General features: G+C 45.3%; 1 protein-coding gene across 1 annotated transcript in view; it reads left to right on the top strand.

The window, feature by feature from the left end:
• The window catches only part of EGLN2 (egl-9 family hypoxia inducible factor 2), a 29,903-nt gene extending 21,084 nt beyond the window's left edge, over positions 1-8,819 (top strand). Inside the window, exons 4-6 of the mRNA XM_044306471.1 lie at positions 2,868-3,004; positions 3,089-3,156; positions 7,845-8,819. Coding sequence (XP_044162406.1) covers positions 2,868-3,004; positions 3,089-3,156; positions 7,845-7,897 — 258 coding nt within the window. The 3' untranslated portion in view covers positions 7,898-8,819. The remainder of the gene's footprint in view (positions 1-2,867; positions 3,005-3,088; positions 3,157-7,844) is intronic.
• Positions 8,820-24,907: the final 16,088 nt, after the last annotated feature.

Below are 24,907 nucleotides of genomic sequence, written 5' to 3'. Positions count from 1 at the left end.
TCACCCTAGGTTACCCCAGGCATTAACCCAGCCGTTCACCCTAGGTTACCCCCGGCATTAACCCAGCCGTTCACCCTAGGTTACCCCAGGCATTAACCCAGCCGTTCACCCTAGGTTACCCCAGGCATTCACCCTAGGTTACTATAGGCATTAACCCAGGCGTTCACCCTAGGTTACCCCAGGAATTAACCCATTTATATATATGCCATATTCAGGTTTGGATTGGCCAACCAGAGTACCAGAGGATCCTCTGGTGGTCCTAGGCTTTAATACCATAGTGGGCTCCAAAGGTCCAGGACAAAAAAAAAAAAAAACATTCGACCATTGGACCTAGTCACTTTTCACTATGGGCTATTTCTTTGATTAAAAACCCTATTAGACTTCATTGATGATATATGGGTTGGGCCTTAAAAAATAATTGTATCTGCTGGGCCCAAGGAACCACAGTCTGACACTGGTTATATTTGCTGATCTTTACATGATATTGTTTGTATTACCACTTGGCTGAGCTACCTACAGTCAGGCAGCCCCTGGCTTAATGGCTGGGGTACCCATTCCATGTACAACAGGCTGCACTCTAAAACATGTTATCTACAAGAGGTTTTATCTTCTGAATAAAGATGTTCATTTCATCATTGAATTGGTTGTGTCCCTGCTCACGGTCGGCTGACTTCGGTGTAACCACGTCTGCACTTTCCTATATGAAGCCCTCTTTAAAGGGCTTATCCCATGATGACAACTAATCCTCTATCCACAGGATCAGTAGAGCGGGGGCCCATGTTTCCCGTTTTAAATGGAGCAACAAGTGGTCATGGGACAACCCCTTAACTGGTGCAATAAGATGTTATTGCAACCAAATATTATTAAATTGGACATCCCCTTGTAATGCTTTGCAGGATGATAGTGTCTCTTTTACCTGTCCCTTGCGGAGATGATTCATCAGGGAGTCTGAAGGATTTCCCAATGAATAGCAACAGTGATGGTGTGTTCTGCTTGACGTTATGGCTGCATCCTAACTCCTTCCAACTCCAGATATCAGAAGTGATTTTTCTAGCGTCTCTCACTTGAGATATTAGACCTGGATTTTTGGTTCCTGGTTTCTTAGTGTTAGCGATCATCACATTTAAAGAGGACCCTCACCTCCCCTGACATGTCTGTTTTAGTTACCGACTTGCATTCCCCTTGTACTAACAGTACTGGATCATCTACTCTTATAAATATATGCTCGGAATAAAGGTCCATCTGGGTGTTACCATTTGAGCGTGTGTCCCTGCATAGTCTGATACTGACAGCACCAATTGGACTGCGTAGGGACCCCGCCCAACTGATATATATCCCCAGTTCATGAACTTCTAGTAGGAATAATGGAGGAGTGCTGTGGGACAACATAGTCCTAACAGTAAATGCTCCAGAATAGTCAATTCATGTGGAATTCAAGTAGTTACTAAAACAGATGTGTGAGGAGAGGTCCTCTATAGTTGTATCTCCAATCTGTCCCCCACTGCTCCAGCCTTCCAACACTACTTAAAGTAGCCTTTAGGAATTATTCCCATCTTATCATATGTCGTCACCTCTGGAACCCCCACCTGAGAAGGAAGAGGCCCCTGCATCTTCTTCTACGTTTTCCCTGCAGAGCAGCGCTCTTGGATGCCCAGCTTTGCAGAGAATAGTAGCACAGCCCCTTCACTTCATTGTCAGGATCGGTGGGGAATCCCAGAGATCGGACCCCCACCATGGCCTCAGCAGATTGTTTCCGCTATGCTCTTTGTCGCCCCCTACGGAGTAACGCATTTTGTATGGGGTGGTAACTGATCTGAGCTCAGGACACTCAACCCAGTTGACAAATGTAAATTAATATCTTTATTAGCGCTAATTAAAATAGTTTTTTTTTTTTTTTTCATATTTCACAGGACTTGCCCTTTAATTCTGCTTGACAGGCTGTTGAATGTGCGTTCCTGCTCTGGTTCTGTGCTACAATTCGTCCCGCCGCCGTAACCTGCTTCTAATCACTGTAGTTTATTTATGGAGCTCCGGGCACAGACTGGCGAGCCATGAATGACTTACAGAATAGCAAAGGTGGAACCTGCCGCCACCTTGGCCAGTCTACCAATCCTTTCATGGAGCCAGACACCCTTGACTGTCATCAGTAAAACGATGGGGAACATAAAAGCTCGTTTTGCCAGATTCTGAATTTCTTGCCTTTATAACACAATTTACTGTAGGTCTGAATTCACGGAATCGTTGCAGATTCTCTTCGATAAAATCTGCGGCGTGATACAGTGTAAGGCAAGCGGCTGCGATTTCACAAAACCTCATCCGTATGCTGTGGAAATTCCAGCAAAGAATTTGCTGGATCTTAAAATCCGCATCGCGCAATATCTGCTGCAGATTTTGGTTCTCGGATTTGAGTCGGTGGCGAAGAAAAAGTCTGCAGTGAAATCCGCAAGCGGTGCGGTGTCACAGCCAGGGAGAAAAAAATAAATAAATCTCCCCTTCCCCCTGGCTGTGATGCACTCCACTGCGATTGGGCAGCTCACAGCCAAGGAGAAGGACACGCCCCTTGAGAAACACGGCCGTCTCCTCCTCCCTGTACCGACGCTATTGATTAGCATACAGGGCGGGAAAAGAGAAAGAGGGGCACAGCGCCCCCAACGGAGCAGCCAATCTGAAAAAAAATTTGCCCACAGACATCTATTGATCATTTCCTTCACTGCCAGGTACTAATATTGTTATGTCAGGACCTGTGAAAGGTCCTCTTTAAACATTGTTAAACATTTTATCCAACAGGACAGCCCCTGTGATGCCCCTCACGTAAAACTCACTCATTAGACCAATATTTCGCTGATGTATTCCTCCTTTATCTTTAGGTCCACGGGGGACTCCTACAGATCTTCCCAGAAGGCCGTTCGGTTGTAGCCAACATTGAGCCATTGTTTGACCGGTTATTGATATTCTGGTCCGATCGCCGCAATCCCCATGAAGTTAAGCCGGCCTACGCCATGCGGTAAGTGCCTATTAGGGACTGGTTTATGCCGGTAACTTTCAGGTTCAGGACCTAATATTGCTCTGGTGTTCTTTCCATCCACAGGTATGCCATCACTGTCTGGTATTTTGATGCAAAGGAACGATCAGAGGCCAAAGACAAATACAGACTAGGTGAGAGGGACTGAGAGATACGTGTCTCTACATTGCTTTTGTAGTGTAGTAGATGCTGGATCCGCAGGATCAACCTTGTTAAACTAGGCATACTGCCTGGTAGGGTTGATCTTGCTGATGAAAATGATACTATCACGATGGGGAGTGGGGGAAACCCCCCATCGTACAATGTCAGAGATATAAGGTAGCAACTAAGCCTGGATGCTGGTATCAGGTTGCCTCCTAAAGCATCCCTAAATCTGGCCCTAATTTCCTATCTGTATGAGCCAACCCTGAAGGTGGAGGGCCCATACGCCTAAACCTCAGAACCCTGAAATACCTGAGGTAAGGAGAAAGGGACAAGAGACCAACTGGTTCATCCATGACACGGATGAAACAGAGTCTCCCACAGGCCTAGCAACAAAAGGACAAACAACATCAAGAAAATGATACCAGTGGCCAGAAACAACTGAACCAACAACAACAGTAAATCTGGTTACTTACCTGCTGCAGCCGCCAGAACACAAAAGAAATAACCTGGAACCCAAGCAGACGTGCTGCCATCCAAACACCATCCGGATGCAGTCCATACTGACACACAGGAACCAGGACTCCAGCAACTGCACATCATAGAAAAATGGTTCACCCCTCCGGGAAACCAACCCCCTTCCGGAGGGACAACACACACAGGGAAACATCTTGCACACATGCAGGGACAAACACCAACAACATCCCAGACATAAAACAACAAACAAGACATACAATAAACCCTGAACATAAACCCACACCAAACATACAAGTGAGGTTGGGTACATAGAGGATACAAGGGATACAAAGCAATGACATTGCTATGAGACTTCGATGTCCAACAAGGTGGCCCTTAATGACTGGGCAGATGGAAAAGCCACAGAATGGAGCATAGCTTCCAGCCCACAGCAAGGCTAGAGCACAACTAACCTCCAAGCTACAAGCAAAGGCTAAATAGCTAGAAGAGACCACACCCTGATCTAACCAAGTCAGGATATTAACCCCACGCACACCACACAGCAGGGAGACACAACTTAAAGGGGTTGTGTACATGCAAACTGCAAACTATATGTTGCCACAAGCAACGAGTCTCCACGGCAACCGCATCACGGTCAAACACCAATATGACCGTGACACATACCTGTCTTGTGAGAATCTATGGCGTTTGTGAGAAAAAAAAACCAAAAACTTTTATTCCTTATGCAAAGAAGGGCTACAGTGCACCGAAGGGGTGAGGCCAGCATTAAAAAGCTGAGGCGCATACAGAGGATAGGCCCCGACCCTAATTTGCATAAATTATACAAGTGTTTTTTTTTTCTCTTGAATGTCAGCTTTCAGAAAACAGGTGTCATTTAATAAGCAGGATCAACCCTACAAAGTGGTATACCTTGTTTAATAGGGCTGATGAGCTCTGTAGGGTCCATTCACACGTCCGCAAAATGGGTCCGCATCCGATCTGTAATTATGCGGAACAGGTGCAGACGCATTCATTTTCAATGGGGCCGGAATGTGCTGTCAGTTCCGCAAAAAAATAGAACCTGTCCTATTCTTGTCCGCAATTGCAGACAAGAAAAGGCAATTTCTATGAGAGTGCCGGCGATGTGCGGTCCGCAAAATGCGGAACGCACATTGCCGGTGTCCATATTTTGCGGATCCGCATTTTGTGGATTAGAAAAACACATACGGACGTGTGAATGGACCCTTATAGAGCAGCTGTCAGCATGATCAACCCTATTAAACCAGGCATATTGCCTGGAAGGGTTGATCATGCTATGTAAAATGCTACCTTTCTTTTGTTTCTAGGGCCATTAGCTGTAAGATATTACTTTTTCTAGCTATGCAAATCACCTATTTTGAGCACCATGGGGCTGGTTGTAAAACATGGAGCACTGCTAGTACTATGGCCCTGTGCTCTGTGTACTTCCTTCTCCCCTTTGATTGACAGGGCTAGACCTGTGTTCTCGCACCTTCTCCTAGTTTGCACAGTGACTCTGCACTTGTGCAGTGGATCTGATGCTGCTTTCCGAGCTCATCAGATCCACTGCACAAGCGCCGAAAGGTCTGGCCCTGCCAATCAAGAGCGAGGGGGTAATGCACAGAGCACAGGGACGTAGCACTAGCAGTGCTGCGAGCTCTACGGCCAGCCCCTTGATGCTCTAAGTAGGTAATTTGCATAAATGTAAAAATGAATATACCGGTATCTCGGCAGCAGTTTGCCCTACAGGAAAAAGAAGGCTATCATTTTGCTCAGCTTGCTCAACCCTACCAGGCAACATGCCTGGCTTAATAGGGTGGATCCTGCTGATCGGTGCTCTTTACATCCCTTTCAGAAAGACAACTAAAATAAAATGCACTAAACTTTGCCGATAGTCTTCATGAAAATATTTTACGGCTTCTATGCAGATCTCTGTACCTCCATGGCTGCACCTCCCAGACAAACCCTGTATAGTCTGATCCTTGCTCTCATCAGTCATATATTCACAGGGGTCACAACCTCTGGCACTCCAGTTGTTGCAAGACTACAACTCCCATCATGGCCACTGATTGGTTGCCACTGGTAGCAAGCCTGTACTGTATGTTGCCACTGACTGCGACCTATTCCTGGTCTTGGCCTCTTGGCACATGACGGCAAAACTGAGCGCATGGAAATTGACAGCTGCATAAGATAAACCATGTCAGAGCCGGTGCGAGTGCACAGATGGCAGGAAGGCCGAGCGACACAGGATCGGAATGCTTCTGGTCATGCCTAAAATTCTTGTGCAAGAGCAATGCAGCTAAGACTGGAATTTCACCTCTCGGGCATGTGGAAAGGCTGCAGTGAGGGGACTCGAGATGTCTCCTGCTGTCTCTTAGGACACATCTGTACGGACTAAAAACACCATGGGGCAGATTTACGAAGCCTGTAGATGGCTGTGTAGACCTGCACCAGATTTATCACAGAATTGTGGTGCAATTTTAGCACAAAATGTTGCAACTTAGACCAAGCCCTTCCCACTAAGCTCCATCCCTTTTCGAATAAGCCCAAAAAATTTGGAGAAACTCTAGTTGTGCCAATTTGTGGTACGTTTGGACAGATTCTAGGGGCAGACACATTAGCAAATCTGGTCCCTCCTCTGAACATCCACTAATACAACTGCAAATAGTTGTCTTCTGGAACAGTGTGGACCTTTTAAATGGGTATTACCCTCTCAACATATGTGGCTTGCTCTCCATTCACGGCTCTGGGACTTAAGAGACAGTCACTTGGCTATTTTTGGAAGTCCTATAGCAGGGAGAAGGAGACGATGTCGTGCGCGCACACCATGCCCTCCTTCACTTTAGGGCAGGGCCCATTCTGCAGAGGTGGGACCTGCACCCATCTGACATTTCTGGCGTCTCCCAGCGATATGCCAATTATGCTGAGATGGGATAACCCGTTTAAACGATGGCGCTGCTTTCTGTCACCACTAGAGGGCAAAAGAGAGCATATATTTGTTTTTAAGATGGCCATAGACATCAGATTTTTCTTGGCAGACCCCCTTTGATTCTGATAGGTTCCTTTTGCAATGTTATGTTTAGGTGGCCTCGTTGAGGTGAGAGGGGTAAATACAGATTCCAAAGGGTGGGCAACACCTTTGTAAGTTTAATTAAACGGGGTCTCCTGCCCTGAGATCACACTATTGGGCAAACAGTCTGTTCATTAGATACTCAACTCAGAATAACATCTAGTTTACGTCATTGTAGTATATAATACGTGGAAACTCTTTACTTAGCCCATGCATGCTTTATTATATTTGCTGCACAATGTAGCTTATTCGGATTGTGGGTTATCAACAGGAATTGTGCATAATCGGCTAAAACTTTCTAAAGTTGTATTTTTTTTTTTGTGTGCATTGCCTTAAAGGGAACCTGTCATCAACTTTGTGCTGCCCATACTATCGGCAGAATAAAGTAGAGACAGGTGAGACGATTTCAGCGATCTGTCATTTATAAGTTAAAAGTAAGTGGTTGCCGAGAACCAACATCACAATCATTGCAGACTGGGCTGGAAAAGAGTCCCGGCCACCTGAGAAGAGTCCTGGTTATTGATGAATCCCTGCTCTCCTGCTGATGACTGACAGGCTTCTACCTAGTTTTCTCTCTTTCTCTCTAGGAGAGAACTGCCAATCATCAGCAGATGGCGGAGAGCAGGAGATTAGGAATAACCAGGACTCTTCTCAAGTAGATTTGACTCTTTTCAAGGCCTGGGCTGCAATGATTATGATGCTGGTTCTCGGCAATCACTTACTTTTGGCTCATGAGTGACACAGCGCTGACATCAGCATTTCTGTCACTAATTTATGCTGCCCTCAGTGAGATCAGCATAAAGCTGATGACAGGTTCCCTTTAAAGTGAGATCCATAGTCACATTTCGTATAGTAGCAGGTTATCTCTGCAACTTATGCCACCTAGTGGCAAAAGCAGGTAATACATTTTTGAGAATACTATAGAATGCCCTAAATAGGAACGTGACCCAAGCCAGGCTGAAAACAATAGTTGAACAATCTGTCAGGGTACTACAGTTCCCAATATAATCAGTGTTGTGATGTCACTGGTCAAGTGGTGACATCACCCCCAGGAACAACAGTTAATGTTTAGAGTTGGAACTTATGACTCAATTAAAACATTTTTCTTCCCTTCTCTTTTTATTTCTTGCCCTCCAGCCAGCGGACAGAAGGGAATCCACGTCCCGGTATCCACCTCTGGAGAAGTGTGACGGGGAGGGGAAGGTTAGATGCCTCCTAGTAGTCGTTCTGTAGGCGCCTCTCAGCTGCTATCATCCGGGCGAGGATACCAGTCACCAGGCAGAACTGGAATTCTTTCCTACCCCCCTCCCGGGTAGATGTTTGCTGATTTTTACCTCCTCACGGCCTGCCATTGGGATCATCCGATCAACCTCTTTCCTGAAATGTGAATATGTAAAATGAAGCTACATCACACGGCCAGCAGAGCATAAAACCGGGAAGGCATCCGCAGACTATTGCCCCATGGTCAGACATTTGTTAAGAATTGCTGAATGTTCACTCAAACCTTGCACAGACAGAGAGCTATAGGCCAGAGGTGAAGCAGCAGGGGTCTGCTGTGCACTTGTCCTGGCATGTCATGACGTCAGTATGACTGGGAAGGGGGAAAGGGGGCAAGATGTTGAGTTGGGATAAGCTCAGGAAGAGGGGGGTGGGGTGGTAAACCATAGACGTCAGAGACCTTTACTGATGAAGATATAGACTGCCGTGAAGGCAATGTGAAGATACAACAGATACAGTCATAAGGGCAAACAAGGGACACACAAAACAGTATATAGAATGGTGACTGGGAGCAGGGAGAGATCAAAGGGCTTCACCTTGTGTTCTTCATAGGATGATATGAAGGAGAAGTCAACGTGTCACGTCCAAATACGTGTATGTCTGTCTGTGGCTCCTGTAAAGCGCTGCCAGACCCTCACCCCTGTCTTCCTGCTGCTATATGCTGTCAGTTAAAGGGTTAATGTTTGCAAAGTTCACCTTTTTTTTTTTCTTTTTCTAAAACTCTTTTTTTCCCCCCCATCCACCCAAGACAGACCGAGACGGAGATCAGATGTTTGTATGAAAGAAAGATACTGATTTATATTGTAAGAGCTGCAATAAAAATTACCTCATGACCTTCTGCGTGCCTGATATCTGTGTGCATGAATCAAGTACCGACAAATACATTACCGCCTCTGAGGAGCAGGTATCTAACAGGGACCACACCTATCATTAGACCCATTGAGAGGAGCAATGACATGAATGTCCACAGGAAGTTGCAGCCTACAGAGGAGATGCAAATATCATTGATACATACACTCACCTAAAGAATTATTAGGAACACCATACTAATACGGTGTTGGACCCCCTTTTGCCTTCAGAACTGCCTTAATTCTACGTGGCATTGATTCAACAAGGTGCTGATAGCATTCTTTAGAAATGTTGGCCCATGTTGATAGGATAGCATCTTGCAGTTGATGGAGATTTGAGGGATGCACATCCAGGGCACGAAGCTCCCGTTCCATCACATCCCAAAGATGCTCTATTGGGTTGAGATCTGGTGACTGTGGGGGCCATTTTAGTACAGTGAACTTATTGTCATGTTCAAGAAACCTATTTGAAATGATTCGAGCTTTGTGACATGGTGCATTATCCTGCTGGAAGTAGCCATCAGACGATGGGTACATGGTGGTCATGAAGGGATGGACATGTTCAGAAACAATGCTCAGGTAGCCCGTGGCATTTAAACGATGGCCAATTGGCACTAAGGGGCCTAAAGTGTGCCCAGAAAACATCCCCCACACCATTACACCACCAGCCTGCACAGTGGTAACAAGGCATGATGGATACATGTTCTCATTCTGTTTACACCAAATTCGGACTCTACCATTTGAATGTCTCAACAGAAATCGAGACTCATCAGACCAGGCAACATTTTTCCAGTCTTCAACAGTCCAATTTTGGTGAGCTCGTGCAAATTGTAGCCTCTTTTTCCTATTTGTAGTGGAGATGAGTGGTACCCGGTGGGGTCTTCTGCTGTTGTAGCCCACCTTTCTTTCCCATTCTGACATTCAGTTTGGAGTTCAGGAGATTGTCTTGGCCAGGACCACAACCCTACATGCATTGAAGCAACTGCCATGTGATTGGTTGACTAGATAATCGCATTAATGAGAAATAGAACAGGTGTTCCTAATAATTCTTTAGGGGAGTGTATATTAGCAGAAAACGAACAGAAGAACACCTGGAAAACAATGTGATAAACCTGTGGTGTTCGGTCAATGAACACACAAGGTGGTGCCCCATTTATTTTTTTGTTCAGGGTCACATTAATACTGGGTGGCATCTCCCCTCGCTGCCACTCTGGCATGTTAGTGGCCAAACAGATGTTGGAGATCCCCCTGTGGTATGTTATTACACGCTCTTTCCACTTGGATACATAGTTCAGCCAGGGTGGTTGTTGGCTGCTGTGCATGGGAGATCCACCGCTCCGTCCAGTCCCAGACGTTCTCGATGGGGAAAAGATCTGGTGTTCGTACTGGCCAGGGTACTCAACCGCAGCGCTTCACAACCATGACACTATTGCTCCTCGTGGTTGTACCCTTACATTGAGTATTTTTCAAGAAAATTATTGCAAAAAAGTTTTCTTAGACTGCCTGTACAGGATGCTGCCCCGGCAAAGCGGCTCACCGATAATTGCCGGGCTGCACTTGTACTTGCCAGGCCGTCCCGTGGTATTTTAAAACAAATTGCATATACAAGTTACTGGCTAAGAATTACAGTTGTGAGCTGCATGCAGATCACCCTGTCGGGGCCACATCATGTACGAGAGGTCTAAGAACGCTTGTTCCTGTATAGTCATGCTGCCTCTCAGCCAATAAGCGAGCAAGTGATCAGAATGAAAGATAACAGATTATCGGCAGAACATCTTCTGGTGTAATCGGGGATGTTCTGCCGATAATTGATACAATTGAATTAGTTCCTCTCCCATATACTTTTGAGCGCCGATCGATGGGTTTATTGACGATTGTTGCTCGTTCTGCCTAAATATCAGGCCTGAAATAGTTATTCCTTTCAAAAGAAAACAAAGTGCAGTAGGTGGCGTAAAACCCAAGTTGCAATTATATATATTTTTTTATATCTTTTTGCAAATGGTGCTTGTAGCTTTTTGGTACCACTTTTTGTAGCACCGGCGATAATAAATTTCCCACAAAGTATATTACAGAGTATTATTATTTATATATTGATTAAAAGGGTGTTCCATTAACTGATTAGTGGGGGTTTGACCGATGGGACCCCCACTGATCACCAGCACTCTATGGGAAAACCAGAAATAGCTGATTAATGTATTCGGCTATATCCGACAGTCCTATAAGGTGAATGGAGTGGCAGCTCGCATGCTCTACTGCTGCCTCCTGTTGTCGGGATTGTTGGGGGTCCCAGTGGTCAGCCTCCCACCAATAAATGTGTCCTATCCCAGGGGCCCCAGTAATATATAAAGAAATATTCTAACCAAGATATTTATGGCATGACAAAAGTACACACTAGTCACTACTAGGAATATTTGGCTTTCAGGTTCACGCTACAGTGATATTATATCATAAAAGTAGGGCATAAAAGTAGGGCATTTCAGTAGAAGCATGTAACAGTGATTTCCTCAAACTATTTATTGTAACAAAAACCAACAACAGTGGTGGGTATAGCCCCACAAAAAATTTCATTGTCTCAATAACTTGTCATGTGGCCTCGAGCATCAATTACAGCTTGACAACAACATCTCATCTCATTACTAGACACACCTGACCACACTGTAACACCACCACCACCAAAGGCTCATCTGGTGACAACAGTGGCTGATGCATAGCGCTCTCCTTGGCGTCTCCAACATCGTTGGTGGCCATCATTTCTGCTCAGTGTGAATCGACTTTCATCAGTGAACAGCACTGAGGCCCACTGGTCCCTCGTCCAGCGTAGATTCTCCTTGACCCATGCAAGACGATGACGCCTGTGCCTGGTGTTGTAGTCAGGTACCCTTACAGGTCGTCTAGCAGGCTAATGTAAACAGTTTCAAATGGTCTGCCGTGACACTTGGGTGCCTCTCACCTCCCTTAAATGTGCCTAGAGTTGTGTGGCATTTATCATCCGGTTCCGCAGGGCATTGTTCACAATAAAGGGGTCATCAGTGTGGGATGTGGCAAAGGACATCCTCGTCTAAGCCTTTCTGTGAATCTTCCAGTCTCTCTGTATCTCTGTTGCAACCTGCTGATGACACTCTGTGACTCTCTAAGCTCAATGGCCACTTCTGTCTGAGACCATTCTGCTCGAAGCCTCACAATGGCAAAGTACTGTTGATCAATTGTTAGGTGTCGTCTTGGTCTCCTGATTTAAAAAATGTGAACAGCATGATGAGGAGAACTGTTTAGATACCAATTCTAATTGAACCAGGAAATTTATTGGGCGATTCATGGATTAAACACCTGTTGTGAATTTTGCCGTTAAGCTCCTTGTTAGAGAACAGCAAGTTGTGCAAAAAGTACTGATACATTGAACAGTTGGACATGTGCATTCAGAAGTTTGGAGAAGGTCACATTAGGTTCACCTGTAAAGGTTAGAATGCATTTTAGGTTAATTCTGAAATTTCACTCACAAGCCAAATATCCCTAACTTTTTGTGAGTAGTGTATGTCATAAATTTACAAGTGCAGGATCTAATTCTGGCATTACCAGGACAATGAAGGTCCTCATTGCCCCCAGTCAGCATGCAATGCATGTGGCTCTCTCCTTTGAAGATCATGGGTGTTGTGGTAACAGCTACTCCCAATGGAGAGAGCCTCAGGCACAGATGACTATCTCTCCTCCTATACTCCTTTCTGCAGTGCCAAATGGTTGAAGGGGTTCCCACTCCAATGATATATGGGGAACCCAAAAATGTATTCTTCAGAGAAGCTACATGAGGCTAGAGATCTTGCCTGCAGTGTAAAGATGTAGTATCACCAGTGGATTTGAATTTATTTTAGTTGCGCCGCTGCTGTATCCCACTCTCTACTCTTCTTCTGATTTTTGGTCTGGTACCTACTGCTGCCCGGAGGAAAGGCTTGGCTGCATCGGCATTCTGATTGACACTAGAGGTCTGCAGTTGGTATTGGGCCCCAAGCAAAACCCCCGATGGTGAAAAGCTCTGCTACTAAGGGCTTTCTTGGCTCTAGATGGTCCTCTCTATGAAAGCTGTTCTCCTTAATTTCTAGATGGTCATGAACATGTGAGCTGTGATATCTAACTACATGGACACTAACCGCAGAGGCTACTTTGACCAAAGGATTTCAATTTGTTTTCAGGCTTCGTTCTGCCTTTGAATTGTATGGAATACCGAGCGCACGCACAGTAAGGTGCATCCTCAGCACCAAGTCACTATCAAGAAATACAATATAGAAGAAAAAAAAAACAGGGATCAGACGCCAATTCCAAACCTTTACTCCACCTCCATGGTATGAGTAGGGAAGGACAGGAAACATTTTGGCCGCAAAAGACCTTTCTCAAGCCACTGTTTTTGTTATATATGGAGCAAAGTCCACATCTTTATGTGCATTTTTAGTATGTACATATCTACGTATGGTGTGTGCATGCTTCGTATGTTATATATTATTACCATAACGACGGTTTACATTTTAAAGAGTTCTCTTCCCTAGACAATACCATTTTTATAAAATGACTCCGGACCATAAACTGGTCACAGGATGTCTTGCTGCCGGGAATCCAAGTGATCAGGTGTAATCTTAGGCTACTTTCACACTGGCGTTTTGGATTTCCGTTTGCGAGATGCATTCAGGGCTCTCACAAGCGGTCCAAAACGGATCAGTTTTGCACTAATGCATTCTGAATGGATAAGGATCCCCTCAAAATGCCTCAGTTCCATCTCCATTCCGCTTTGGAGGCGGACACCAAAACACTGCTTGCAGCGTTTTGGTGTCCGTCTGACGAAACTGAGCCAAACGGATCCGTTCTGACACACAATGTAAGCCAATGAGGACGGATCAGTTTTCTATGACACAATCTAGCACAATAGAAAATGGATCCGTCCTCTATTGACTTTCAATGGCGTTCAAGATGTCTTGGCCATGTTAAAGATAATACAAACTGTTCCGTTCTGAACGGATGCAGACGGTTGTAATATCTGAACGGCTCCATCAGTGCAGATCCATGACGGATCCGCACCAAACACGAGTGTAAAAGTAGCCTTAGCGGTAACGCTGTATGTAGTGTTCATTTCCCTGCAGCACCCCCTCTGGATAAACACAGTATTACACAGTTTCACATATGCGTTTTGCATTCCAGTTTTGAAATTCGGAGAGGATCTTAAAACGGGGGCAAAACACTTCCATTTTGTCCTCATTCATTGTCAATGAAGATCAGGTTGCATTCCGTTCCAGTTTGTTCAGTTTTCCGACCAGACACAAAACCGCTGAAAGGAAAAAAACAGGATCCAGCACCCATTGACTTACAATGATTTTAATGTTCAGTTTCTATTTATTACAACCGGATCCGGACGAAACAGATGCATCCAGTTGTATTGAATGAAACGGAAGCGTTTTATTAAGGCTTTGCGAACCTGTGCCGAATCTCAAAACCTGAATATAAAAACGTTGATGTGAAAGTAGCCTTTAAGAGGTTTCCCGAGACTTTTTAACCGATGACTTATCCTCTGGAAGGGTCATTGGTATCTGATCGGTGGGGGTCCGACACCTAGGACCCTGTCGACCAGCTGTGGACTGCTGTGAGTGCCGCAGGCTTCTCGCAGCTCACCAAGCACAGTGCCGTACATTGCATAGCACAGGGGTAGGCAACCTCCGGCACTCCCACTGTTGTGAAACTACAACTCCCAGCATGCATACTTGCTCTGCTATTCTAAGAACTTTATACAAATGAATGGAGCATGCTGGGAATTATAGTTTCACAACAGCTGGAGGTTGCTGATCCCTGGTATAGCAGCTGTGCTTGGTATCGCAGCTCAGCCCCTCAGCCAATGAACGTGACATCACATGTCTTAGGCTAAACTTTAAGAAGACCGTGGCACTCACAGGAACACCGGGGCGGCCTTCACAAATAGCTGATTGTCAGGGGTCCCGGGTGTCAGACCCCCACGATCACATACTGATGACCTATACAGAAGATAGATCAGCAGTTATATAGTCTCTGAATACCCCTTTAAATCAATTCGCTGTTTGAGTGATGCATGGATGTGCCAAGTCCTTCAGGGTCCACAAGACAAAAGAGATTGGTATGGAAGGGCAGTTCTCCAGCTGTGCTACAATATTGTGATTTTCTAAGAATAAATTTAGGAGAATTTTTTTTTTTCAGTTCATGACTTAAAGGGTTACCCTCCTTTCTTGTCTCTAGGGGGCACTGGAAGTGTTGTTGAGATTTTGAGGTGCAGCACAGTGTATGGTAATATTATTGGGGCTAAACTGATGTATTTTAAGAAGATTCTTGGCTTAAAAACACTTTATTTAAAAGAATATTTACAGTTTAGAATTATAGCTCCACCTGCTGGTCACTATGATGTACACCACCCATGAAGGGCTCAACATAGGAATGGCTGTTCGAAAACACCAGGAATTGGAATTTGGAACCTATCTGGCTCCATCTGCTGGTAATTTTGAAGTACAGCACTCACGATGAGTTGAAACTGGCCTGGGAATGATTGTAGGGAAGCATCTGGAATAAAAAGACAAGTATCCAGAAACTTCTGACTGTGATTTCAGATTATTTGCATGTAAATAAGACGATAATCAGAGCACTTCAAGTGATCTAGTTCCATTAATATCATGGAAAAGCGGCATTTGTAAAGAAAGGTGACAAATTACAAATATAAAGCTCAAACAATTAAGAAAATGCTTATAATAAACTTTAGGTCATTTTGATCTAGTTAAATGCAAAGTAGGTTACATAAAAAGATGCGTGAAGCAACAAAGTAGCATGAGCCCCTCAGCATAAAAGCTAACTCAGGGATAACTGGAAAAACCTATAATCGAACACTGAGAATTAATAAGCTATATATATATATTTTTTTTTTATTGAAGTACATGATTAAAAACATATAATAGAAAAAGACAGACAAATCAGTATCACAAAAGTGCGGTACAACCCTGCGAGAACTTGGTAAGAGAAGTGACGTAAAATGGAGCCTGAAGACAAGAATTTATTTCAAAAGTCCAAAAAATTTGAATGTCTAATCAATGAAAACAAAAGATGCCATATACAAAAAAGGGCAAGTGCAAAACCGCAAATAAGCAGCCTGAGAATAACGGCTCTACAGAGTTCATAAGTCATCAATTGAGTAGACGTCTAGTCAATAAGGTGCAACAGATACCATGATAAAGTGCGTGTGCAGGAGAACATGGTAAAATACTATTCAAAGGCTCAACGGTAATAATATAATGAATATAATATAAGCATAAGAAGTCACATATCGTAAATTTAAAGTAGTAACTCCACAGGAAGACCGCACACCCCGACACGCGTTTCGGTGGAAACCTTCCTTTGGGGGCACGGTTCTTCCTACTGGAGGGGCTATATTTAAATAAATGCTCCTCTAATCAAAGTACGCCGATTTAGTAAAAATAGAGACAGATGGTGTAAATGAAACCATCTGCCCTATCGCCGTCCTCAAGTTTCTCCGCTCCGTTCTGTTTGTAGGTGCGGGTCCCAGCGGTGGGGCCCGCACCTATCAGACATTGGGGGCATATCCTAGTGATAGTCCCCCATTGTCTATGATGGGATAACCCCTTTAAGGACCTTGCGTGACGTATTGATCCCGCGAGACAATCGGCGATCACGTGATGGCCTGTCACGTGGCCGGCGATGTCAAGGGGAGATAAATCACATGATCGCGAAGCGCGATCACATGATCGGCAACGCCCAAAGGATGAAAAACGCACCGGAACACATAGTAACCTTACTTGTGAGGTAAAGAAGTGAGAGGAGTGCATGATGAATGTGAATGAAATAGTGTAAGTGAATCGATATTAGTAAATGGCCAAAATAGGCTATGGTGGGGTATGAGAAAACAGATCCCAAAGTATATAACGTAGCATAACTAGTGGACTGATCTATTATAACATATAATACTCATGGTGAAGAAAAACTGGTGAGAAAAAAATAAATATATATGGTGAATAAAATGTTAAAGTGCTACAAATATCCTGAAATAAAGAATATAATAAATAAATTGAAAAACAATATTAATAGGGTGTGAGTGAATGGATCCATAGATAATAGAAAGAGATGATGTGGCGTTTCCATCTTCAATTGGGATCATGATGACACGGACAATCCAGTCAGGGTCCATGTAGAAAGGTGAATGCAGATATATTAACCTATATACAGAAAGACAGCATTAATATTAGATCTCAGATAGGAAGACACAGACATATGCGGGAACATGAATACGTATTAAAAAATTAGCCGTTGAGCCTTTGAATAGTATTTTACCATGTTCTCCTGCACACGCACTTTATCATGGTATCTGTTGCACCTTATTGACTAGACGTCTACTCAATTGATGACTTATGAACTCTGTAGAGCCGTTATTCTCTGGCTGCTTATTTGCGGTTTTGCACTTGCACTTTATGTATATGGCATCTTTTGTTTTCATTGATTAGACATTCACATTTTTTGGACTTATGAAATAAATTCTTGTCTTCAGGCTCCATTTTACGTCACTTCTCTTACCAAGTTCTCCCAGGGTTGTACCGCACTTTTGTGATACTGATTTGTCTGTCATTCTGTCATTTTCTATTATATGTTTTTAATCATGTACGTCATTTTGATCTAGTAGATCAGAAACATATTTTAAAGTGGTTTTCTCATAAGGGTACTTTCACACTTGTGTTTTTGTTTTCCGGTGTTGAGTTCCGTCCTAGGGGCTCAATACCGGAAAGGAACTGATCAGTTTTATCCTAATGCATTCTGAATAGAAAGCAATCCGTTCATGTCTTCAGTTCAGTCCCTCTTACGTTTTTTGGCCGAAGAAAATACTGCATCATGCATCCGGATGCGTCTTACAAATGCATCCGTTTGCGTCCAGATTGCCGGATCCGGCAGGCAGTTCCGGCGACTGAACTGCCTGCTGGAATTCTCTGCCGCAAGTGTGAAAGTAGCCTAAGCCACATTTGCCACCTATCTACTGGATAGAGCATAAACGTGTGATTCCTGGGGGTCCAACCGCTGGAATCCCTAGTGCATAACTCCCAACTTTTTAAAAGAAGGAAAATGGACATTATGTGCAGCACGCACATGTTTTCTGCACTAGGTCCACCCAAAACATAACTATACACCTAATCCCACCCAGTTCCCTGAATGCCCCCACATAGAAATGATTCCCCCTTTATGTAACTACACAGTAGTTATGCCAGCATTGTGCCTCTTTCAGAGTGATGTCCAGATATGTGCCCCTTCACAGTAGTTATGCTCAGATATGTGCCCCCTCACAGTAGTTATGCTCAGATATGTGCCGCCTCACAGTAGTTATGCCAGATGTGCCCCCTAACAGTAGTTATGCCCTGATATGTGCCCCTCACAGTAGTTTTGTCCTGATATGTGCCCCTCACAGTAGTTTTGTCCAGATATGTGCCCCTCACACTAGTTATAACCATATATGTGCTCTCACAGTAGTTATGGCCAGATATGTGCCCCCTCACAGTAGTTATGCCCAGATATCTGCCCCCTCACAGTAGTTATGCCAGATGTGCCCCCTCACAGTAGTTATCCCCTGATATGTGCCCCTCACAGTAGTTATCCCCTGATATGTGCCCCTCACAGTAGTTTTGTCCAGATATGTGCCCCCTCACAGTAGTTTTGTCCAGATATGTGCCCCCTCACAGTAGTTATGACCATATATGTGCCCCCTGACAGTAGTTATGACCAGATATATGCCCCCTCACAGTAGTTATGCCCAGATATGTGCCCCTTTCACAGTATTATGTCCAGATATGTGCTCCTCACAGTAGTTTTGCCCTATGTGTCCCCTCGCAGTAATATGCCCAGTTATGTGACCCCTCACAGTACTATGCCCAGTTGTGCCCCCTCACAGTAATAAGCCCAGGTATATGCCCCCTTCACAGGAAGTAAAAAAATCCCAAACTCTACATGCTCACCTGGTTCCTCCGATGATCTCCCCAGTGGCAGCAGGATACACACAGAGCTGCTGGTCTGTGTAGAAGGAGGAGGAGCACAGCTGACTACCGGCCAGCCCCGCCCCATGCACAGACCAGCAGTGTGGAGCACCGACAGGGGGGAGGAATGATGAAGCAGGGAGCGGACGGCTCTTTGCTTCATCATTACAGGCAACTGTCTCTGCGTCATATAAAAAGCAGGGACAGCTGGCTGATAGTAGGACATACCTGCCCTGTTCCGGGACCGCAGGACAGCCCCTGAAATCTGGGACTGTCCCTCCGGATCTGGGACGGTTGGAAGGTATGCCTTAGTAATCACCCAAACGGGGTCCACAAGTCCCATCTGAATGTGTGACCCCTGCTCAGGGGCGTTGATAGAGTCTTAAAAGATAAGGCGCCCAAGCCCCAATGCATATATGCCAAATTCTCAAAGTAAATGCCCCAAACACACACACCTGCCTTAGCACAAAAGACATATTTTACTTGCTGGATAGACACTACCAAAAATATAGAACTATACAGCACCGCATACCTATTACATCCAGTGCCTCCCAGGTGAGGTCTCCTCTGATGCAGACCTTCTATTTCTCGTCCAATCAGCCCATGATTCTCCAGCTGCGTCTCGTCTTTGCAGGGTTTACCACACAGATATCTTAGGTTCCTTAGTAGTGTTGAGCGAACTTCTGTTTTAAGTTCGGCGTCTAAAGTTCGGCTTCCGGTTAGCGGAGAATCCCGCTATGGATTCCGAATACCGTTGTGGTCCGTGGTAGCGGAATCAATAATGGCCGATTATTGATTCCGCTACCACGGACCACAACGGAATTCGGAATCCATATCGGGATTCTCCGCTTACCGGAAGCCGAACTTTAGACGCCGAACTTAAAACAGAAGTTCGCTCAACACTATTCCTTAGTAATAATAACCCTTAGGCCTCGTTCACACTTCAGTGTTTGGTCAGTGATTTCCATCAGTGATTTGTGAGCCAAAACCAGAAGTGGAGCCTCCACAGACATGAGGTAGAAGGGAAAGATCTGCTCCTGTTCTGTGTTTAGAGTTGCACCTGGTTTTGGCTCACAAATCACTGATGGAAATCACTGACCAAACACTGAAGTGTGAACGAGGCCTTAGTGTCCCGTTGCACCAAGACTGTCAGTATCTGTTTGCCTTTACATTTAAGGGTAACCAGTATACTTGGACCGTCCTGCCTCAGGGAGCTCAGAATTCCCCAACCATGTATACACAGGCTCTGCAATCTGTCCTTACAAACTGGGCACCGCCCGGCTCAGCGGTCCTGTTACAATAGGTGGATGATTTGCTCCTGTGCTGAAGACAATGAGACTTGCTGTAAGGAAACTACAGTGGATATAAAAAGTCTACACACCCCTGTTAAAATGTCAGGTTTCTGTGATGTAAAAAAATTAGACAAAGATAATTTATTTCAGAACTTTTTCCACCTTTAGGGCTCATGCACACGACAGTATGGCTTTTTCAGTGTTTTGCGGTCTGTTTTTTACGGATTTATTGTTCCGTTTTTCGTTTCCGTTGTGTTTCCGTTCCGTTTTTCCATTCCGTTTTCCCGTATGCCATATACAGTAAAAAAAATTGGGCTCGGCTTAACATTTTCAATAGATGGTTCAGCAAAAACAGAACGGATACGGAAGACATACGGATGCATTTCCGTATGTGTTCCGTTTTTTTTGCGGACCCATTGACTTGAATGGAGCTAAGCACCGTGATTTGCGGACAAGAATAGGACATGTTCTATCTTTTCACGGTACGGAAATATGGAAATACTGAAACGGAATGCAGACGGAGACACTTCATTTTTTTTTGCTGAACCTGTGAAATGAATGGTTCAGTATATGTACCGCATACTGAACGAAAAAAACGGGCAGTATACTGAACGCAAAATACTGTCGTGTGCATGAGCCCTTAATGTGACCTATAAACTGTACAACTCAATTGAAAAACAAACTGAAATCTTTTAGGTAGAGGGAAGAAAAAAATATAAAAATAAAATAATAATATGGTTGCATAAGTGTGCACACCCTTAAGCTAGTACTTTGTTGAAACACCTTTTGATTTTATAACAGCACTCAGTCTTTTTGGGTATGAGTCTATCAGCATGGCACATTTTGACTTGGCATGATTTTCCCACTCTTCTTTGCAAAAACACTCCGATTGCACTGTCAGATTGCGAGGGCATCTCCTGGGCACAGCCCTCTTCAGATCACCCCACAGATTTTCAATCGGATTCAGGTCTGCGCTTTGGCTGGGCCATTCAAAAAATGTATTCTTCTTCTGGTGAAGCCATTCCTTTGTTGATTTGGATGTATGCTTTGGGTCGTTGTCATGCTGAAAGATAAAGTTAGCAGAAGCCTGAAGGTTTTGTGCCAATATTGACTGGTATTTGGAACTGTTCATAATTCCCTCTAGCTTAACTAAGGCCCCAGTTCCAGCTGAAGAAAAACAGCCCCTTGGCATGATGCTGCCACCACCATGCTTCGCTGTGGGGATGGTGTTCTTTTGGTGATGTGCAGTGTTGTTTTTGCGCCAAACATATCTTTTGGACGTGCCTAGGGTGTTTGGCACACAGAGTGGGTCCTTTCTCTGGCTCCCCCCCCAATACTTTAAAAAAATTGTACCCCCTCACATTAGTATTGCCCTCATTGTACAACCTTCACAGTAGTTTTGTATAGACTTGTGCCCCCTCACAGTAGTTATGCCCACATTGTGCCCTCTCACGGTAGTTATGGCCACATTGTGTCCCCCTCACAGTAATAATCCCCATTGTGCACCCTTCATAGTAATAATCCCCATTGTGCCCCCTTCACAATAATAATCCCCATTGTGTCCCCTTTATAGTAATAATCCCCATTGTGCCCCCTTTATAGTAATAATGCCCACTGTGCCCACTTCATAGTGATAATGCCCATTTTGCCCCCTTCACAGTAATAATGCCCATTGTGCCCCCTTAATAGTAGTAATGCCCATAGTGCTAGTAATGCTCTCTGTGACCCCGTCATAGTGTAGCTGGCCATCTAACACCTGTCCTAGATTGCTAGTATAGCTTATATGATTATACAGCTAAACCTGCCAATAACCTTAATACAGTTCCTATGTTTGTGTGTTAAAGTCAAAAGCAGAGTTATTTACAGTGACTTCATGTTTGGATATCATAGCTATATATATAAAAAAGGACGTATATATGTATGTATGTTCCGCGGGGGGGGGGGGGGGGGGGGTTGGTCTCAGCTCTCTAGGACGTACTGTTCCCGAGATATTCCCAAAAAATGACCTGCATTATCCAATACAAGCCTACCAGCCTTTCACTTAAATCCTAACCACCATACACATGGTCACATGTCCCTTGTCAGCCAATAGAAGCCCACAGGTCCTACTTCAGGTTGCCATAACAACTGATCACAGGTTTTAGCAGTTCACAGGTCCTGAAATATTCAGTCATATGACGTATGACGGCACAACTACACTGCTACATGCATGGGGGGCAGGGGCCACTATTAAATGGACGGGCGCTGTGGAGTTCACTGTTAAAGGGGCGGGCGCTGTGGAGTTCACTGTTAAAGGGGCGGGCGCTGTGGAGGTCAATTGTCACAGGGCACCGGCGACGTGCTTCTCCTCTCCTGCACCGCCGGCACCTTGGTGTGACACGGTGGCAGACACGCACGCCGTGTCCTGCTGGAGAGCCGAACCGAGCTGGTTGCTGGGGTAACGGGGAGCGGAGCGCGCCCGGCCGCACGCTTCTTCTCTGTGTGGCCGGCGTCCCCCGTTCCCACAGTGATGCTCAAGGGGCTGAGCGCCGAGCTGGGCACTCGGCGCTCGGCGCTCGGCTTCAGACATGGTGGGAGGTCATGTGGCGCTGGCCACGTCACACGACCTCTCCTCTTCAGTATATAAACAGGCAACCTGCTAGCCACAAGTTGCCTGTGACTAATTGTCCAAGGCTATCTGTTATTGAGTTACCTGCGCTATCTGGATTTGACCTGTGCCTGTTTTTGACCCGCTACTGCTTGCTCTTTGTTCCTGATGTGACCTCTTGGCTTGAACTTCGGCTTGTGACCTGGCCTGTTCTTGCTCAATCCTGTGGTACCTTATTACTCTCCTGGTATTTGACCCCAGCTTCTCCTGACTATTCTCTGCTTACTCCCTTTGTACTTCGTCGCACTCTTGGTATTGACTCGGTCCGTTCACTATCCGTTGTTTGTCTTGTCTTTCATCCCAGCAAGTATTCTAAGCTAAGGACTGCCGTCCAGTTGTCCCCTGTCATTAGGACTTGCGAGGCAAGTAGGCAGGGCCAGGGGTGAGGGTGGAGGGCAGTGGTCACTTTCCTCCCCCCTGCGTGTGTGTGTACGTGACCGTGACAGAATCACAGGCCATACATCATTATGGACCCTTTACAGAGTCTCACTGACCATGTACAAACCCTGGCGCAAATTGTTCAGGAACTGGGAGAGAGGTTACTGCCCAAGAATCTGACTGGACGCTCCCTATACCTTCTCCGGCTGGTCTGCAGGAAGAACCTCATGTCAAGTTGCCGGATCGGTTTTCAGGAGACCACAAGTGCTTCTTGGCTTTCAAGGAAAGCTTTAAGCTATATTTTCGCTTGCGGCTTCATTCGTCTGGCTCTGACCAACAGAGGGTCGGAATAATTATCTCCCTCCTCCAGGGAGACCCTCAGGAGTGGGCATTCTCCTTGCCTCCTGACTCTCCTTGCCTTAGATCCGTTGACTCATTTTTTCAAGCTCTGGGGGTTCTGTACGATAAACCCAACAGAGCGTCCGTAGCCGAGTCACATTTGAAGGCCCTCAGTCAGGGTGATCGGCCAATTAAGGACTACTGCACCCAGTTCCGTAAGTGGTGCGTACCTTCCGGCTGGAATGAACCGGTCCTCAAGAGCCAGTTCAGGTCAGGCCTGGCTGAGAATCTTAAAGATTTGCTGGTCTGCTACCCCTGTCCCGAGGCCTTAGAGGAGACTATGACTTTGGCCATTAGATTGGACAGACGTGTCAGGGAGAGACAGCGGGAACATCTGTTTTCTCCACAGGGTATTTCCAAACCTGAAACCGCTCCTGTGGGACTCAAGTCGGAGGCACAGATGGACGAACCTATGCAACTTGGTATGACCCATAGAGAGCAATGTCGCTTACGGGGCACCTGTTTCTACTGCGGCAACTCCGAACATTGGGTTCTTCAGTGCCCCAAGATTCCTCCTTCCGGAAGATCGTCCAAATTTGGGGGAGCCCAAGACATGGTACTTCGGGAGGTGGTAATAAAGAAGTTGTTACTGACCATTTCTGTGGTCTTTGGGACCCTCAGGGGGCCAGGTAGAGCTTTCGTTGACTCCGGTTCTACCTTTAGTTTTATGGATCTTAAGTTTGCAGTACAGGTGGGAATACCCATGTTGAATCTGTCTACTCCTTTCTATATTGTCGCCATTGACTCCACTCCCCTGCTGGGAGGAATGGTCAAGCTTTGTACTCCTAAAATAACCTTGTTGGTAGGGCTGTGTCACTCAGAGAGGTGTTAGTTTTTTATTCTCGAAAATCTGCCCGTAGAAGTGGTCTTAGGGATGCCTTGGCTTCAGCCACACAACCCGGTCATTAACTGGACCATGGGTGAGTTAGAAAAATGGGGTCCCAATTGTAACTCCTGTTTGACCTTTGTCCAGGCAGGGGTTTCCTCTAATTCCATGGCGGTCCTTCTGTATATTGAAGAGTTCCATGATGTTTTTTCCACGTCCGAGTTCGAGACTCTTCCTTCCCATAGACCCTATGACTGCGCTATAGATTTAGTGGCAGGGTCTAGATTTCCCAAGGGACGTATTTACAACCTATCTGGTCCAGAGCGCAGCGCTATGAAAGAGTATATTAGGGAGAGCCTTAAAAAGGGACATATTCGACCTTCCACCTCCCCCATGGGTGCAGGGTTCTTTTTTGTTAATAAGAAGGACAGTGGTCTCAGACCCTGTATTGACTATAGAAGGTTGAACAAGATTACCATTAGGAATCAATATTCTATCCCGTTGATTCCTGACTTG

Source organism: Bufo gargarizans, chromosome 9 (genome assembly GCF_014858855.1).
Source record: "Bufo gargarizans isolate SCDJY-AF-19 chromosome 9, ASM1485885v1, whole genome shotgun sequence".
Lineage (NCBI taxonomy): Eukaryota > Metazoa > Chordata > Amphibia > Anura > Bufonidae > Bufo > Bufo gargarizans.
This window is presented reverse-complemented; position numbering and strand designations above follow the sequence as displayed.